This window comes from Delphinapterus leucas, chromosome 15 (assembly GCF_059928025.1).
Source record: "Delphinapterus leucas isolate spDelLeu-1000000601 "Yukka" chromosome 15, BTC_Dleu_Yukka2, whole genome shotgun sequence".
Classification (NCBI taxonomy): domain Eukaryota; kingdom Metazoa; phylum Chordata; class Mammalia; order Artiodactyla; family Monodontidae; genus Delphinapterus; species Delphinapterus leucas.
The window spans coordinates 31,842,714-31,861,404 of NC_143143.1; the positions used below are offsets into that span (position 1 = coordinate 31,842,714).

Consider the following 18,691-nt stretch of genomic DNA (forward strand, 5'->3'; position numbering starts at 1 on the left):
GGGGTTGGTAAACAATCGGCACGAAGACGGCTGGTGTAAATAAACTGTTAGGGGAAGTCCAGCCACACCTATCCACTTACGTATTGTCTGCGGCTACTTTCAAGCTGTAAGGACAAAGTTGAATAGTTGCAGTGGAGACCAGGTGGGACATAGGACTGGAAATATTGACTGTCTGGCTTTTCAAAGAACAGCTGTGCCAACCCCCTGACCAGACAGATCAGACAGGGAAAAAGGACTCTCCAGAGATCTTGGGATGGAAAGGAGTAAGCACAACGTTGGGACTTGAATGCAGAGACTGGACAGCTGCCTAGAGGGTCCACCTGACCTCTCTCTGCTCAGACTTTTCCAGGAGCAGAGCAAGGAGCTTCTGGTGTGTACGTCTAGAGACTAGTAAAGATGGAAGGCTCGGGATTCAGTTAGGCTGGCTCAAAGTTGATCCATCTGAGTGACCGTGGCCAGTTCTTCAGTCCCTTGAAGACTAAATTTCCTCATGTGAAAAGGGGGCATGATAATAATAATGCCTGTTTCATAGTTTTCTTGTGAGGATTAAGTGAGAACATTCATGTGAAGGGCTTAGCAGAATGCTTAACGTATAGTTTAAGTGCTCAAAAACCACTGCTTATTGTTATCATTATGATTAATTTTTTTATTATTTCAGGGCTGGAACTAGGCCTCACCTTGGGCATAAAATGTAAGGGGGAGAGGGCACCAAAACCCCCAGGATTAGGATAAATCATATTTTAATGCCATTTTTTTTTAAGTTAAAATGATTATTAAAAAATCCATGATGAACAGACTCTCAAAATTTAAATAAAGAAGTGCTGGGCTGAGCCATATTGGATCCTACAGCAAAAGAAAAATGAATAATATTCATCTTGATGGAAAATTTTGATATTTTGTTGATCATGGATCTTTTTCCATTCATTTCCATTTTTAAAAAAAATACAGTAAGTCCCCTACATACAAATGGGTTCTGTTCTGAGGGCGAGTTTGTAAGTCCAACAAAATTAACCCAGATACCCACTCACACAATTGGCTATATATCACTGCTTTTACTCTTGCTTCCAGACATCCTGGGCTTGAAATAAAGATACTGTGCTACTGTCCTCTACACAGTACTGTAAAGTACACAAAAGCACAACCACTTGTAGAGGATGCACGCATGTGACAATGTAAGCCAGACACATGAACTAAGTTACGTAATTGGACATGCGAACGCACGTTTGCATCTTTGAAAGTTCGAAACTTGAAGGTTCGTGTGTAGGGGAATTACTGTATTGCGTCAAAATGTTATTTATCTTGATGACTGAATTTTTTGGTGCCTCTTTAAATTTTGTCTGAAGTGAGCGCCTCACTTGCCTTGCCCCAGCACTGATTATTATTCTTTTAAGCGATTCCTCCAGAAAATATTAGAAAAAGCCTCTTGGAGGCCACCATGAAGTTTGAGTTACCAGAAGAAAGACAAAAAAGGGCACAGTTGTTTAAATCAATGTATCAGTAACACAATGACCTGTTCGTGCACCTTCTATTAACTGAACTCCACCTACTGACATTTTCTGTGTTGGGCAGAAGAAAGAGGAAGCCATCAATTAATTTAGGCTGTTCCTTTAATTACAGAAAGCAATGGAAATTCTATCAATTACCTAAAAGTAGAACAGGACAGGCCTGATTTATGTATGTTTCTGCCACTTAAATCATTGTTTTATGAATTCCACACAATTACTTCCATAAAATCTGCAATCAATACATCAATTAAAACTTTGCCACTACACTTACCCTTGAGTTTCATAAAAGTTAATCAAGGAGAAGATGCTTTTGCATTTTGATAACATTTAGGTTCTTGAGCATTTGCCTGGGATATCAGATTTTTTTTTTTTTTTTTTCCTGTAGTCAGGGGTGAAAATATCCAGGGGGAATTAACAGTCATCTTCCTTTTAATTTACGATTTGTCCTTACGTGGATCTAAAAATTCAGCCATGGCTTCCATGGAAGTGTGTGAAAATACACCTGTTTGCATGGATAAGCATATGGGACTATATAGAAATTTCTGTTGGAAAATGTTTTTCTGGCCCTTGACAAATAAAAGTGGCACCTGTGTGTCAAGGGACTTGCTATGGACTGGATTGTGTCTCCCCCAAATTCACAAGATGATGCCCTAACTCCCATTGTGATGGTATTTGAAGATGGGGGCCTTTGGGAAGTGATTAAGTTTAGATGAGGTCTTGAGGATGGGGCCCTCATGAAGGGATTAGTGTTCTTATAAGAAGAGATACCTGAAAGCTTGCTGTCTCTGCCATGTGAGGCAACCATCTATGAGCCAGGAAGAAAGTTCTCATCAGAACTGACCATGCTGGCACCCTGATCTCAGACTTCCAGTCTCCAGAACCACGAGAAATAAATTTCTGTTGTTTCAGCTGCCCAACCTATGGTATTTTGTTACGGCGGCCGAGAAAACTATACGGTGCTAAATAAAACTTCTCCTGGCAGGGATTCTGTCATTTAAAATTATGTCTAAAGCTGGTAACAAAAGGAAGGACAGATACATTTACCTATACTATTAAAAATGTAGAGTGGAATGGAAGCAGAATTAAATGGCCAACACAGGAATTATGTTTGTAACATCTATGGTATTCATAGATAATGTCCCTCATGAATAATTTCCTCTCGATGTGAATTAAAAAATAAAATGAGAAAAATTTGGAAGAGAAACAGGCAGATGTGTATTGGAAATCCACAAGAGGTAACGTCCAAATGACAATTAACTATGTGAAAGATGATATTCCTCACTAAATGAAAGGCAAAGGCAACTAGAGATGCTATTTTTCACCCACCTGGTTTGCAAAATTAAAAAAGAGCAAACTATGCAGGTGCTGGCAGGGATGTGGGAGGGGCTGACAATCCTGTGTTTGGGAACCTCGATGTGGCATTTGGAACACGGGTATGTCAGAGTGTATGTAACGATGTTTGTTGCAGCCTTTAGGGAGAGGCTGAAAAAGAAGGAGTTTGAATGTCTGTGGACAGAGATGGTTGCATGAACTCTGGACCATCCACACCATGGAAGAGCATGAAATTATCAAAAAGGCTTAGCAGGAGATAGTGAAAATGTGTTATTAAGTGAAACAAAATGTGATCAACATGTGTAATGTGCATATAATATGGAAGCTACTGCTCCCCTCTGTATAAAAACAAACTGCTCACACCCCGCATTTCATGTGTGTATGTCCTTCCCTGCATTGTTATGGACAAAATGTGAAAAGATACTTACCAGGGAGTCAATATGGATTACTTGAAAGGCGTGTGTCTGCGGATAAGTTGGGGGATATTACTACATTATTCCATACAGATGTGTGTGTGTGTATGTGTGTGTATTTGTCTGCTTCCCTCATTACAGTGAGTATGTGCTATTTTTGTAATTTAAAATCTATTCATTAAACTGTAAAGACAACAAAATAAAGCTGGTCGCATTTACCTATTTCTGGACACTACTCCATATGGAAATAAGTATCGGTGAGAGCTGGCTTTGCTAATCCAAATTGGAAGTGGGTGTTCCCATTCATGGAACCAATGATTTAACTCTTGATAGTTTAACTAAGTAAAATGGAGGTAATCTCTTAATTTGGAAGAAAAGTGAAGAAAGGTGATATGCTCTTTACCTTCCTATTTCTGCCTTAAGCTGTTTTTTTTTTTTTTTAAGGTCAGGTTTAAGGATGCCTGAAGATGCACTAAACCAAAAGAAAATAAATTTAAGAGCTCCCAAGATCTGTCGAATAATAACCTGAGGAACTTTAGAAGAGGGAGGAATTCACTACTCACAAATGTTAGTGCTTGATTTGCAGGGAGGGTTTTCAATTAGTTGAACACTACCATGATTTCAGATTCAGGCATTTTCTTGGATCAGATTTGTTATATATGAACTATCTCAAATTTTTCTCAAGTGTATAATTGTTTAACAGAGAAATAATCTGCTGTCAGTATATTTGATTTTGTTAATATTTAATACATCTACTCAAATTTACATTTATCTAAATTTGCCATTGCTTTGGATTATCTGGAAAAGACTAATGAACTCTCAGCCTGAAGCCTTTTTGATATAAGCAACCACTTAATATATGCAAACAGTGCAGACAATAATATAGCTGGTGCCCTTGCCCTGACAGAAGGAGCCTCCAGACCCCTGGCCCTAGGAAGGAGTGGGCACTGAGCAGGTCTCCAGCCCTGACCCCACTTTCACCAAACATCTCTGTTGAGGGGCTACATTGTTTGCTACTCAAAGCAAAGCACAATGTTAATTAATTAATTAGTTATTTGAAAATTGATAAAATAATTTAATTAGTTTAACTTAGTTGATTAAAGGTTAATATTTTTTAGACAAAATGTTAATATTAAATTTTTTGGTCCAAGGTGATCTTGCCTAATTCTTCAGAGTTTTGATCAGACTTCATTTAAATCTGATACACTATGGATGGAAGTGGTTTATTAGGACACGTAAGAGGATATTCTGGGATACAACTTGAACTGGGGTTTCACATGAGGGTAAAGTTTGGGGAAAAGGAGGAAATACTGGACTCAGTGGGAATGTGATGGGAAAAATCTATGGGATTCGGTTGTATTGCTATTGAGCTCTGAGTGAAAATCTTCCTCTTAATACTTTCATGTTCTGGATCATGTTATGAGGATGATTCACTTAAAGGGGGAAAAATCCATTATGCAAAAATGCATCTTAAAAAACAGTTAACTTCAGTAGGAATTATTTTCATTACAGACTAATTCAGCAGGGTTCCTTTAAAAACCATCTCTCCTACTGCACTTAAGGGTGTTATTTACAGATGATTGGCTATTCTGCTGGGCAGAGGGGCAATTTAAGTCAAAAACATCCAAGGCCAGTTAAAGACCCATGGAAAAAAGCACAAACTCAGGATTAATCCTGAAAGTCCGTAAACACGTAGGATCCCATTGACAAATGTGTAATTTACACACACCTGGCTTCTGGAGTGCGACTGTTAGATAAAAATGAGAAACACATGCATTTTCAAGCTGAAACACTGGGGTAGCCTAAAAAAATTGCTGAGACGTAAGGGAGCCTCAGCTTTGGGGAAGAAGGCTGGATTCTTAGAGAAAAAGAGGCCATGCCATTCAGACTTCCAAAACAAGGCACGTGGCTCTCAGCCCTGTGTCTATCAGACCTGGAGAAAGGAAAACAATCTTAGGTGACCGTATGTTGGTCCCCAGATTGTGTGTGTGTGTGTGTGCGTGTAAAAATGAACCTTTACTTTCTGGCTGAATTATTTATAGACAATATGGTGTGACTTTGTACTAAGATATACACCTTAATCTGGAAGAGAAAATATGAGTGTTCCAAAGAAGCCAGCTAACTGCAGACAGGTCTAGTTCCAAAAGGCACTGCTGACCCTGAGAACTAGAGCAGAAAGGAAACCTTAGCGATGTGTCTTAGGTAGGGATGGATCATCTTTACACTCAGCGCCATTGCCTCAAGATGGACCCGAACTCACACCCCTGGGAACCCAAGTGGAGCCGGAGGGGTCTCAGGGTCGGCTGTCCTTACAAAATACCAATTGAGCTTGTCAATCTGAATACTGCTGCTTAAGGATTTGACAAGCGAAGATCCTTATTGCAAGAAACTAGCTTTTGTTTTGCTTTGTTATGGGGTAGTACGATTAGCTATTTATTCGTTTTCCTTAAAACTATTATATACAAAGTGTATACAAGAACATTTATTTTCCTGAATATTTTTGAAAAATTGCTATCAACCTAAGTACCCAACAACGCAGTGGGTGGATAGATTAAAATATAATATCATTAAACAATAGGTTATTATGAGGCCATTAACATATTTTCATAAAGTACATATGACATGATAATAAGCGAAAAAATAGGATGAAACTGTATAGGTAATATGATGGATTGTGCAATTTAAAAATGAAGGGTGTTGGACACACGACACAGTTTCTATAATTATTATAAATTTTAACTTTGCAACTCAAGAAGAGAAGTCTAATTATAAAGAGTGATACGATATTGCCCTTTTGGGTTTGTAATAATAAAATGGACCTTTTAAATCAGAGATCAGCACACTTTTTTTGTAAAGAGCCAGAATGTCAGTATTTTAGGTTCTTGTGGGCCACCTACGTCTGTCACATATTATTTTTTGTCTTTGTTTTGTTTTTTAATCCTTTGAAAAATCTAAGAGGCCATTCTTAGCTCACCAGTGTTACAAAAACAGGCTGGGGGCTGGATTTGGCCTTTGGGCTGTGGTTTGCTGATCCCTGCTTTAGGTGATTTTATTTTCTCTGTATGCTCTACCTATTTTAACTTGGAGAATTTGTGACATATTTCCATGCTTGACATTTATGACACATTTTCCCCAAGTCACTTTAGAATAGCTATACCAATCCAAACTAGCCCTTTTTTGGAGTTAATTTGTTTCGTTCACTTCTATAAAGAAAAGTGAAATATACATACAGCATATAATCGTAGAGAGCCACACTGTCCAAGATGGTAGCCATCAGCCCCAGGTGGCTAATTAGAGTAACATTAAGTAAAATTAAATGAAATTAAAAATTCTGTGCCTCGGTCCCACGAGCATGTGTACTGAACTGTGCAGATATAAAACACTTCATTCTATACAGTTCTGTAGGACAACGATGTCAGAGAAAACCCCAAATAATACTCTGGGACTATGGTGAGTTTGGGTCACCCTCTCTCCTACGGAAAATAACATTTATGGAGAAGGAGGGACAGGTATTTACAATGGAAAGATGATGAGATTTAGAGTCAAATAGAGCCAGAAAAGCAGACAAAAGTTGATTAATCTCACCAAGTTCAAAAAACAAATCTACCATATCCTGGCTGTGTGATCCTGGGTGAATCATTCCACTTCTCATTGCCCTCCATTTCCTCAGCTGTAAAGCAAACATTATAATACCTACCTGGTGCAGATTTTGAGGATTAAACAAGGTTAAGCCTGTGAAAATGTGCGGTAGCTTTCTAGTTCTAGGAGACACATGCAGATAATTTACACTGGCCCAAATGGGACAACATTCATAAATTCAGAAAGAACCATTTCTCGCCAGTATGGTTAGATTTTGGCGTCTTGGGGACACGGAAAAATACCTTGCATTTAAGGAATGTCAAAGCTTCTGCTGAAGATTATACTTTGCTTGGGAGAAACAACTGGCTATGCCCATGACCCGATGACTTCAGAGACCCTCGGGTTTCTCACAACCATGACGTTTTTGGCTTCCCTGTGACTGTTTCTAACCTTTGCCCCCGCAGCGAAGAGTTTGATTTGTCTCAGTCTTTGGGAATTGAGATGCTAGATCTTGGTACATGGTGAAGAGTCCCCTCTTGTCTCTCATCCTCTTAATTGCCCTGAGGCTGTTGCCTCTACTCTCTACCTGCCCCTTCCTCTAGCTGATCTCAGAAGCAGCCCACCTTCCCTCTGGCCCCCGGGCTCACTTTTGACTACCAATCCCAATGAGGACCCATTTGGCAGTTATGGGGATTCTCCAGGGTGTAGACGCACTGTATGAAATAGAGGGTAAAGTCTCGGCTGTGCCAGGGGACTTCGAGGCAGGGCAAACCAGCTGGAGAACCACGGTGGACTCAGCTAGAACTTGTAATTCTGCAACCTGCTCTGGGAATTGGGGTGTGGGTGGGGCATTCTCCACTCCAGAGGATCCATCCCAGGCAGAGAAATCCTTGATTTTTTTCCATGCCAACACTGTGATCTCTGTTCCATATTTATTTTTGGTCTCCTCCCCCTAGCAATTCATGGCTATATCTATTAAAGTGCTTTTTTTAATATTATTCCCCCCCCCAGTTAAATGGGGGAGAACCACATTTTTCTTTTATTTCTTCCTCCTTCGATGAATCACAAAGGATAATACAGCCTTGCAAACAAGTCACTGGCCACGGGCTAGTAATATTTCCCACAATGAGAAAACTGTGCCCAAGATCACCAACCAAGCACCTTTTGCTAGGGTAGGGTGTCACTTGGATGGCCTGCATATTTTATTTCAATTATTTTCGTATTGATTTGCAAAGCTGTGATAGAAGGAAGGCAATGAACTATATCCCTCCCCTCCCATCCCCCTGCCCCCAGCCCAAAGCTCCATCCTTTGGCCCCAATCCTGACAAAGGTCTAACGACGAATGGCTGGGACAGCTGGGAAGTGAGGATTCAGACATGAGCAGAGGGGTTAGATGCTAAGGCAACAGGGAAAACCAGAGACATGCTTATGAGAGTCAGCTTCACCTCACAGAGAGCAACAAGGGAGGGTGGTGCAGAGGGAGTGGGAGAGAACTTACATGGCAGGGAAGGTGATTGGACTCAGACTTATGTCACAAAACAAAAAGAGCCACGAGAGCGGGCTTACTTGCGGAGGTATATACAAGTGAACTGGGGGCACTGTACATGGAAGATCCCTCCTGGTTTGCCTGGCACAACAGCACGGTGCCTACGGAAGAGAGAGAGAGAGATGGTATCTGGTTGGGGGACAGGCACACTACACCTGGGAGATCATATGGCAATGCAAACGAGAAAGGCAGAGAAATGAAAACACAGCCACACGCCCGAGCGCAGGGTGGGGACACCCAGGGAAGCCCCCTGCCTTGGCCAAAGGGGACTGGTAGGAGCCCACCCGCCCAGCCCACCACGCACATGTCATTCTTTTTCACATGGGGTTTGGGTGGTGGGGTCTGATTTCAGATCAGGAATGCAGGCAGCATGGCATAATCAAAAGGGAGCTTTAGAAATATCACAGAGAACTGGACAACAAGCTTGACTCAGATATTACTTAGCTGTGTGATCTTGATAAGTCACTGAACCTCTCTGTGCCTCAGGATTCCCATCTGGAAAATGGGGGTGAATATACCTATCACCAGGAAGGGTTATGAATCGTATTGCTGGAGAGGTGCCCAACACAGGGGCTGGCATGTAATAATCACTGAATAAATGGTAAGCGCATGCATCGATATGTTTAAAGAAAACTTTTCCTCTCCCCCATTTTAGTTTTTCTGAATCAGTTCTTCAGAGGAAGAACAGAAGTAAGGCAGGGAAAAAATAAAAGCAACTTGGCCATCCCTGGGACCCACCCTGGACCCATACTGGACTCGGGTGAGACCACTTTTGGCTTCTGCGTTTCCAGTTTCTTCCCTAAAGCTCTCTGCCTTCCAGCAAGAGAGGCTGCTTCCTAAGCCTGCGGACCATGGCTGCACTGTAGTGATGACACTCCTCTCCCTGATTTAAAGCAAAGGGTCTCAGGCTTATCCTTGCAAAATGGAGTTTTATAGCAGGGAAGAGTGGTGGAATCCTGAGATAGCTCCTCAATCTATGACATCTTGTGAATAATACCCACTCCAAAGATGACCAGGTTAGGGAATCTTCAGGGTATCGGTTCTGTTCTCTTGCTGCCGCGAAGCTCAAACTCAAAGAGTTTGAGAAGAATGAGAGAGACCTTTGAGGACCTGTAAGCGTGTTACTGATGATGGAAATGGGCTCCTGTGGTTTCTGTTCCCTTCCCTGGCTGGGCAAGGTCAGCCACCTCCATTTGTTTCTGCTTTCTCCTGTCATCACAGCCGCTGTGAAGCAATCTCCTGGGAGAAATAGCCCTGACTTCCAGTCAACTCACCTATATCCTTGGAGACTTGCCCTTGGGAGGGGTTCTGCAATCCTTTGGTATCTTTCCCAATGTCAACAAAAGGGAGTTAGAACCTCTAGAGTGAGAGGGAGGTTTGCCAAATAGAGAGGGGCTGCCATACAACAGCATTAAGAGACAGGAATCTTTTCTGAACTTCAAAACCAGATGCAGTTCCAAAGGGGGTCTCCAGGACTATCATCCTTCAGGTATTGAGCCAAAATAGAGGAGTCACATGAGGAGGACTAAAAAGGTTTCCTCAAATTCCACCCTGTGTTCCCTGTGTTTCTCTAGATTCTGTACATTGCATCCAGGCAAAACAAAGACTATTAAAATCCCTAAGGCACCTCACCCTTCCCACAACACGAGGTCGGCCAATTCCATCCCATCTTTGACAAGGAGAAGTAGCCCATGGACAGAAGTTCTATCTGAAGGGATTCCCCCCCCAATCGTTCTCACATTTAACCTGCTATGCCATGCTTATAGCTGGAGAAGAGCCCCCCTCTTTCTCCTCCTCCCACAAAAGCCTGGATAGAAGAGTGAAATTAACTAACCCTCTCTGATAGTCAATATATTGAGAGTCTGGATGGGCTTGAGTCACGATCAACCTCTGCTAAACTGATAGCTCTTTCTTGTTTCTACTTGATTTAAATATAATTTATTGCAACATGTAAGATGAGACTTCACATGTTCTAATTTCTATTCAGTAGGTTTTTCCAGTTCTGGCAGGAAACTGGCATAGTATAGGGATTAAGAACAAACTAAACACACCCAGATCATGGGGCACAGGGTCCAAAATCAACCCACAGGAGGCAGGATACCTCCGAGAAAAGACTTGTCCTAGCCTCTATTCTGCTTTATCAGGGAAGCTCCTGATTTTGCAGGGGCTGCCTGTAAGCTTGTGCTCAGTGCTAGAAATCTTAGAAGAAACTAATATTTCTATAGGATATACAGAAAGCTACCAGATCAGAATCTTCTGGGGAGAAGGGGACCCAGGCAGGCGGATCGTGAGAAAGCTCCCTGGTTAAAAACCACTTTAAAAACGAGATCTGAAGTTTCTTGGGGTGCCTAGGTTTCCAAAGAAAAATATAATTGTAGCAAAAACATATCCAGAAAGGCATTTCAGTATTGTGCAGTTAAAAACCTTAGGGTCAATGTTCAAACTATGCTCTGTAATTTAGTGAATCCCACTGGGGCACAACACAGATTCTCTCTAGAAAACGAAATCCTGGAAGTGCATAATGATGCTTTCCTAATTTTCTTATGCTGTGGATTCTGAGAAAATAGACTGAAATAACTTTGGATGTCCTCTTTGTAGCAAAAAAAAAAAGTCTTTATGCAATGATTTTGACCTTTGTAAAATAAAATCCATACTGTCACAGGACTTGGTTTTTATTTTACCTGAAAACATCCTCCAATTTAATTTGCAAAGTACTTATTGTATGTCCTGTTAGTGCTTTGTGACCTTTTCTTACAAGAAAGCTTTGAATTAAACAAAACCAAAGCGGCAGAGAAGACTGTAGCCTCCCTGTGTTTTTTGGGTGGGGGTCAGTAATGTGTGTTTGTTTAAAAAAGTCAGTCAATTAGACAATAGGGTACAAGCAGCAGTATGAGGAGTGTTTACAAGGTCATTCAAGGCACTTTGTGATAACCTGTATGGGAAAAGAATCTAAAAAAGAGTGGATATATGTATATGTACAACTGAATCACTTTGCTATACAGCAGAAAGTAATACAACATTGTAAATCAGCTATACTCCAATATATTTTTTTAAAGAGGTACTTTGTGATATAGCACGGACTGAGCTTTCTAATGAGTCTCCCAAACTGAGTCTTTGATCTGCCCCCCAACATAGACACTCCAACCACCATGAACCGTCTATAACCATCGCGACGTCCTGTATTTCTCAGACTTCCGTGCCTTTGCTTTATAAACCTCCTTAGAATTTAAGGATGGCAACTATGTTCAAATTATACCACTATCCATCCATTCCTTAACCAGGAGAAACCATTCATCAATTTCAATAGTGTCCTTTCCCATTAGCCTGGAATCCTCAGGATCATTCTTAACACAGTTTCTAGGCAGTTACTATCATTAGATCATTGTCGGTGGACGGGATGAAACCTCTATCCTATTCCTGCTCTTACTGTTAGGTTAAACCATATGAAATTGACCTTTCTTATGTCAAATAGGGTTGACATTGGCAATTATATGTGGTTCAATTGAAAAAAAAAGAAGTGGTTCTCCCCTACCCCCAACCCCTCTGCATTAAGTGTCACCTCCTCTCTACCCAGTCTGCAGGAGTTAATTACTCCATCTTCTATGCTCCTATCACACTTAAAAAAATCTCCCTAGTAGATCCTTTGATACGCAGTATTACAACTTTTTATTTACATATCAGTCTTAGCTACTGAAAATCCCCCTGGATCACAGCCAAATCATACTCATCCTTTTATCCCCAGCTCCTAGCAAAATACCTGGCCCTCAGAGGGATTAATGAATATGATTGAATTATTATGTTTTTAAAGACCTCTTCATTTCTATTTTCTTTGCTAAAAACACTGCTTCTCCCAACCAACCTTTCTGTCCCTTGTTTATAGCTGGGAATTTGCATGCCTACAGTTCACACTTGTTTCCTCCTCTTTTCTGGTTCTTTGAAGGTTGACTCATCCAGTTTAAGTGGAACCTGAGTAGCCTGGTCATCCATTTCCTGGAAGGTTGATGACTCTATCTGCAGCTGCAGGCACTGGGATCCATGTGACAGACCACGATCTTGGGATCATCAGAGCCTTTCCCAAAGCCTGTCACGCTCACTTGCGAATCGGAGTGCCATGACTGTCAGCATCCTAAATTCTGGCAAGATGTGGGTCCCCGTGGCCGCCCTCGGGCTGGATTTGGCATCTCCAGCGGGGGGAGGGTGAGCCAGGATCCATACCTCAGATGGGGCAACCCAACTCTTCCTTCTCACCTGGAGACTCCCCACTGTGTAGAGGGCCATTCCTGGCCCATGGAGGGGCAAAGAGAAGCCCAGCAGAGGTGTTTCCTACCACAGACAGGAAGGGGAAACTAACGACATTTTATTTTACTGTGCTGCCAACGCTTCCGTGAAGAACTTGGACTCAAACCAACTGGAACAAGGGTGTAGTTTCACCCCTCCAGGCCTTTGCACAGGGTGGTTCTTCTCCCAGGAATCCCTTCCTCTCCCCCTGAGATAATTCCCCTCCCTTTCCACTGGGCTCTGGCTTCTCCTCCTCCTAGAGACCGGGTCTATTTGCCTCTACCTGGCCAGGTTCAGCTTCCCTCCTCTGCTTTTCTAGATTGTGTTGCAATGGTCTATTTAACGAGTATCTTCCCCATGGCACTGAACTCCAAGAGGTCAAGAATCATGTCTTGGGCTTCCCTGGTGGCCCAGTGGTTGAGAGTCTGCCTGCCGATGCAGGGGAAACGGGTTCGTGCCCCGGTCCGGGAGGATCCCACATGCCACGGAGCGGCTGGGCCTGTGAGCCATGGCCGCTGAGCCTGCGCGTCTGGAGCCTGTGCTCCGCAACGGGAGAGGCCACAACAGTGAGAGGCCCGCGTACCGCAAAAAAAAAAAAGAATCATGTCTTACTCATCGTCCTGTCCTCATGGGTCCAGGGACCTAGGCTCAGAGTCAGGAAGCAACTGAGGAGAGAAACTACGGGAAGGGATTCTGGTAGGCAGCCCTGTCACACTTTCAAGAAACAAAATTAGAACATTAAAGGAAGAAAAGAAAAGCTGTTTTGCAACGGTTGCCCTTCCATTTTAATACCAAATAGGCAGAGCTACAAGCTAGTCCAGTGAAATGCCTAGGCCCTCCCTATAATTTCTGAATTAAAAAAAAAAAGTCAAAGAAACATTCCAATTGCCTAGCAACTGGGAATGACTGATTCGCTTCATTAGCTCCAAGATGAAGATGGGCTGGGAGATTTAGAGAAGGATGCTCTTATCTCTGTTGAAATGCAAAAGACAAAGACCCAAAGCATAACAACAACAAGACTTTGTAAAACATCTAAGGGCCAATGGGAATTCAGGAGCACCTGCCCTGTGAGGTCTGTGTGTGTCCCGTGGTCCCTGTGTCTCCACAGACATCTAAGATGTGCTAGTCCAGGGTCACTTGAAAACAGAGATCATTGCTGGAGTCCCGCTTTCCGGATGTCACTTGTCCTACGATGGGCTCCAGGGCGTGCTGCCCCAAAATGTGCCTCAACGGCATATTGGTTAGTTTGAATTAAAGTTACTTAAGAATACTGAAACTTCTCTCTGCCTCCCTGAAAGCAGGAAATAAATCTCCCAGGTGAAAGGTGCCCTCCCAGCATCTGGAAGTAGAAAGACACCCTTATCATCAGAGATGGGGAATTCTGGGCCGAGAAGCTGCACCAACAAATCTTGTGACTCCTTTAATTTACTACCCGAAGCTCAAACCAAACTCTGTTTAGACTCTTTACTAATTCATTTTCCAAAGCCTAAGCTTCTTTGTGCTGTCAATTCCTCACACATTTATTGTCTCTTTGTCTAAAAAGTATAAAAGCTGCCTGCTTTGGCCACTTCTTAGGTCCCATTTCTATGAGACCTCTGTGCACACGTATTAAAATTTGTTTCTTTTTTTCTCCTGTTCATCTGTCTTGTGACAATTTTATTTTTAGACCAACCACAAGAACTCAAGAGGGTTGAAGGGGGAAATTTCCCACCCCCCACTCCCGATACCTAGTAACTCTAGAAAGAGGGCTGAGGGGAAAAAGTCCCAGAGGGGACCATTACAGAGCTGCCTTCCTGTCTCCAGTGCTCGGCTCGGGAAAGATGGGGCTATGAGTTCATTCATTCAGCAGCCGTCTATTGGGACCTACTGTGTGCCCACTGTGTGGATCTGGGGTACACCTGCTGAACCCCATATGCTTTTTTTTTTTTTTTTTTTTTTGCGGTACGCGGGCCTCTCACCGCTGTGGCCTCTCCCATTGCGGAGCACAGGCTCCGGACATGCAGGCCCAGCGGCCATGGCTCACGGGCCCAGCCGCTCCGCGGCATGTGGGATCTTCCCGGACCGGGGCACGAACCCACGTCCCCTGCATCGGCAGGCGGACTCTCAACCGCTGCGCCACCCGGGAAGCCCTAGGCCTTTTTTATAGATGGAAAAAAAGGAGGCACAGAACAACGATGTCATTTACGAAAAGGCTTATCACCAATCAGAGGCAAATTCCAGGTGAGAAACCAGCTATCTGTGTTCCTCGACCTTTGCTCACTTTCTCAGTGACACCTTCCTGCTTCTATGGTTGCTGAATGATTTTTAAAGCTTTTTATTTTTGATTAGAATAAAAGTAGGAAAATACTGGTTATGGTTGAAAAAAAAAACTGTGAGCTGGGGAGAAAAGGAGACTTCACTGAAACAGAAACCCGCTGACTTCTTTCTTGTGGGAGCAGTACTTTAAGAAAAGGGGTGGTATCACCCAGGGTTCTCACAACCACTTGCATCCCCAGAATCCCCTGGAGGGTTGGTTAAACACGGAACGCTGCGCCCCATTGCCAGTGTTTCTGATTCCATAGGTCTGGGCTGGAGCCTGGGAACTTGAATCTTTCACAAGTTCTCATGTTGTCTGGGGACCATACTTTGCGAAACGCTGGAGAAGAGCCAGTCCCCCAAACCTCAATGCCCTGAGTTCTTTCCACCCTTAAATCAGAGGTTTTCAAAGCCTCCAGAGTTTAAGAACCACCTGGGAGAATCTGAAGTGCTGTACCCTCCCAGGCCCCAGCCCTGAAAAGTGTAACTCAGCGGGTGGAAAATCTGCATTTCATCAGCAACCCAGGGTGATTCTGCTGCTCCGCAGATGCACTCAGAGTAAACCAGCCCTTAGGTCATCACAGATTTAGAAGAAAAATGAAAATGGCTAAATATATCTGGTCTGTTTACTTCTGTAGGCAAAGAGGTAGAATTTATTTACTTTTGATCTTTCCCCTTTTGTCCTTTGACCAATTTTGCTTTGGAGCATTTCAAACGAAAAAGCGTACCTCACTTCTAGTCCAAGCTATTCTGTCAAAGTCTCTGGAGGCAGGCTGGGGAAGAAGGCACACAAAACACTAATCACATAATCCTAGACAGCTCACCCTTGGTTTTCCATCCAGAAGAAGACATACGGCACTCCTGCTCTACTCTATGGGCTGAGTGGTGTTCCCTCAAAATTCATACATTTAAGTCCTACACCCAGTACCTTAGGACGTGACTGTGTTTGGAGATAGCATCTTTAAAGAGGTAATTAAGGTAAAATTAGGGTAGAAACTAATTCCTATAACTGATGTCCTCATAAGAAAAGGAAATTAGGACACAGACACTGAGGGACGACCATGTGAAGACAAAAGGAGAAGATGGCCGTCTACAAGTCAGGGAGAAAGGTCTCAGAAGAAATCAACCCTGCCAACTCCTTAATCTCACACTTCTAGCCTCCATAACTGTGAGAAAATAAATGTTTGTTGTTGAAGACACACAGTCTATGGTACTTTGTTGTGGTAGTCCTACCTTATCATGAACTCTGCCTTGAGGATCAATGAGGAGCTACCGTGAGGGTCCCCTATGAAGCATCATATAAGCATCAAACTTCTGTTCTACTTAGAGACCTGGGAGGTTGCCATGTGGTCCCTGCCAATGGAAGTTACTGCTTCCAGTTGACAAATTCATCCAAAGCCTGATGATTTTGGCTTTTACAGTTACGCATTTTTTAACAGACTAGCATTGAGCTAATCCACGTAAGAATATTTTCACAGCTAATACCTAAAGCTTTTATACATGCCTGAAAGATGAGCTTCTCTGAAGGGTTATGGGAGCATTTGAAGTACAGAGGTATTTCCATTTAGGCACAGAGGCTGCAGAAAATATTGCATGTATATTTAATTCTTATAAACCAAATCATGTTTTAATTGCGCCAGGGGATTTCCATATTTAAAGGAGCCCTGGAGTGAATCTGTCTATGGTGTTCATAATCCCTCTTTCCAGTTTATTTGGTGAGTTTTGATATTCCTATTTAGAAAGAAACACGTCACATTTTTTTCTTTCCACGTTTTATTTTGACATAATTGCAGAAAAAAGTTGCAAGGACAGTACGTCAGATCTCTGTAGAACTTTCTCCTTGATTCTTTATTGTTTGAAAAATGTAATGACTCGACTGTTACCTTAAGCTCCTGCCTCCAAATTTAGGCTACTAGAGGCTTTTAAAGAAAATAGCTAATTGACTCAATATGATAATAAATATATCGGATCCTCAAATGTTACAGCGACAATTCCAAAAATTGCTTACTGAAGACCTGCTAAGTGCCCCGCAAACCCTCTCAATGTTTAATTTGGATCATCCCCTACTCTTAACCCTGTAAGAGAGGTACTACTATTATATCTACCTAATGGATGAGGATACCGAGACAGAGAGAGTTTAAGGATCTTGCCCAAGATCACACAGACAGAACTATTGTGGTGCTGAATGCAAAATAAACCAACTAGATTCCTGGACCCATGGACTTAAGGCTAATCTTCTAAATCAGGTGCAGGCAAACTACAGTCTTCTGGTGAAATCCGGCCTACCACCATTTTTGTATGGCCATGAGTTAAGAATGATTACATTTTTATATGGTTGAGGAAAAAAAAGATCAATAGAAGAATAATATTGGTGACAAGTGAAAATTATATAAAATTCAAATTTCAGTATCTATCAATAAAGTTTTATTGGAACACAGCCACACTCATTCACTTGCATATTATTTATGGCTGCTTTATGCTACAACAACAGAGCTCAGTAATTGCAACAGAGAATGCATGGCCCTCAAAGACTAAAATATTTGCTACCTGGAACCTTACAGAATACATTTGGGGACCCTTGTTCTAACGTCTACTTTCTGTTTGGAACAATACTACTACTAATTGTCTCTCAGGAGAGCATTAGCCACTCCCCAGGAAACTGTCACTAAAAATTTCAGAGGGTATCATTTTATCAATACTTTGTCAAAATTTTAATTTTATTTCAGTTTTGTTTAAAAAACAAACATCCAAAAACAATTTGAAGACATGTTTTTTCAATACTTGTCCCAAATTTCTTTTTAATTCATTGTGGTTTAAGACAATGGAACAAGGAGAAATATGGTCCCATGAGGTATTTGTGGAAGGAGAGCAATTCAGTTACAACAAAAACAATGCAAATAAATTTTATTTCCTAAGGCATTTGGCCTTCTGGGTCATGGGTGTCAATATATAGATAAGGGCCATCCTAGAGCTTTGCTTCTCAAATGCTAATATGAACTGAATCAATGGGTGGGGACCCTTTAAAAATGTAGATTATGATCTAGCAGGTTTGGGGTGGGGCCTGAAAGTCTACATTTCTAATAAGCTCCCAGGGGATTCCAGGGCCACCAACAACAGTAAAATACCTATGTAGGGACTATATAAACAATCTTCAGTACAGGTGATATTAATAAGACTGACAATTAAGATGCCGTTGAGTTTCTGGTTCTGGACTGAGTATGTTCTACAAGCACTATAACTTTTTTTCTTATTAAATCCACAAGGAAACTAAAGCTGAGAGAGACAAAACTATGAGACAAAACTGAAATCTGAGCCAGCTTCACATGACTCCAAAGCTCAGACTCTCTCATGAAGCCTATCAATGGTGATACTTGGTCCTGAGTTGATGAAACATCTCCTCCAACCTTGGAATGATAAATATCCACCAACACCTTTCCAACAAAACCGTGTCTAAAGATTCTGCAGTCATCTTCTGGCTGAAAACACCTGACTCTGTCAGGCTAAAGATGTTAGCTACAAGCTCCTGATCACCTTTAAGAATCTGCAATAGGGTTTTAAATCCAACCAAGGAAGCCTCTGGGCAGGATGTATCTTCTGTAGATAAGAAAAATCCCACTTGCAAGGTAGAAATAAGACGTGGGGGAAGGAAACATGGAGGAGAAATAGTGAACCCTTAAGCTCGGATAATGTAGTTGGAAAAGCATGGGCTTTGGAAACTTTTAAACTTAGTTTTTGCTAGCCTC

The 18,691-nt window shown here is 42.1% G+C and overlaps 1 protein-coding gene across 1 annotated transcript in view; it reads right to left on the bottom strand.

Annotated features, from left to right (window-relative positions):
* The window catches only part of RBFOX1 (RNA binding fox-1 homolog 1), a 180,694-nt gene that overhangs the window by 70,950 nt on the left and 91,053 nt on the right, over positions 1-18,691 (bottom strand). Inside the window, exon 7 of the mRNA XM_022552334.2 lies at positions 8,396-8,476. Within this exon, the coding sequence (XP_022408042.2) occupies positions 8,396-8,476 (81 nt within the window). The remainder of the gene's footprint in view (positions 1-8,395; positions 8,477-18,691) is intronic.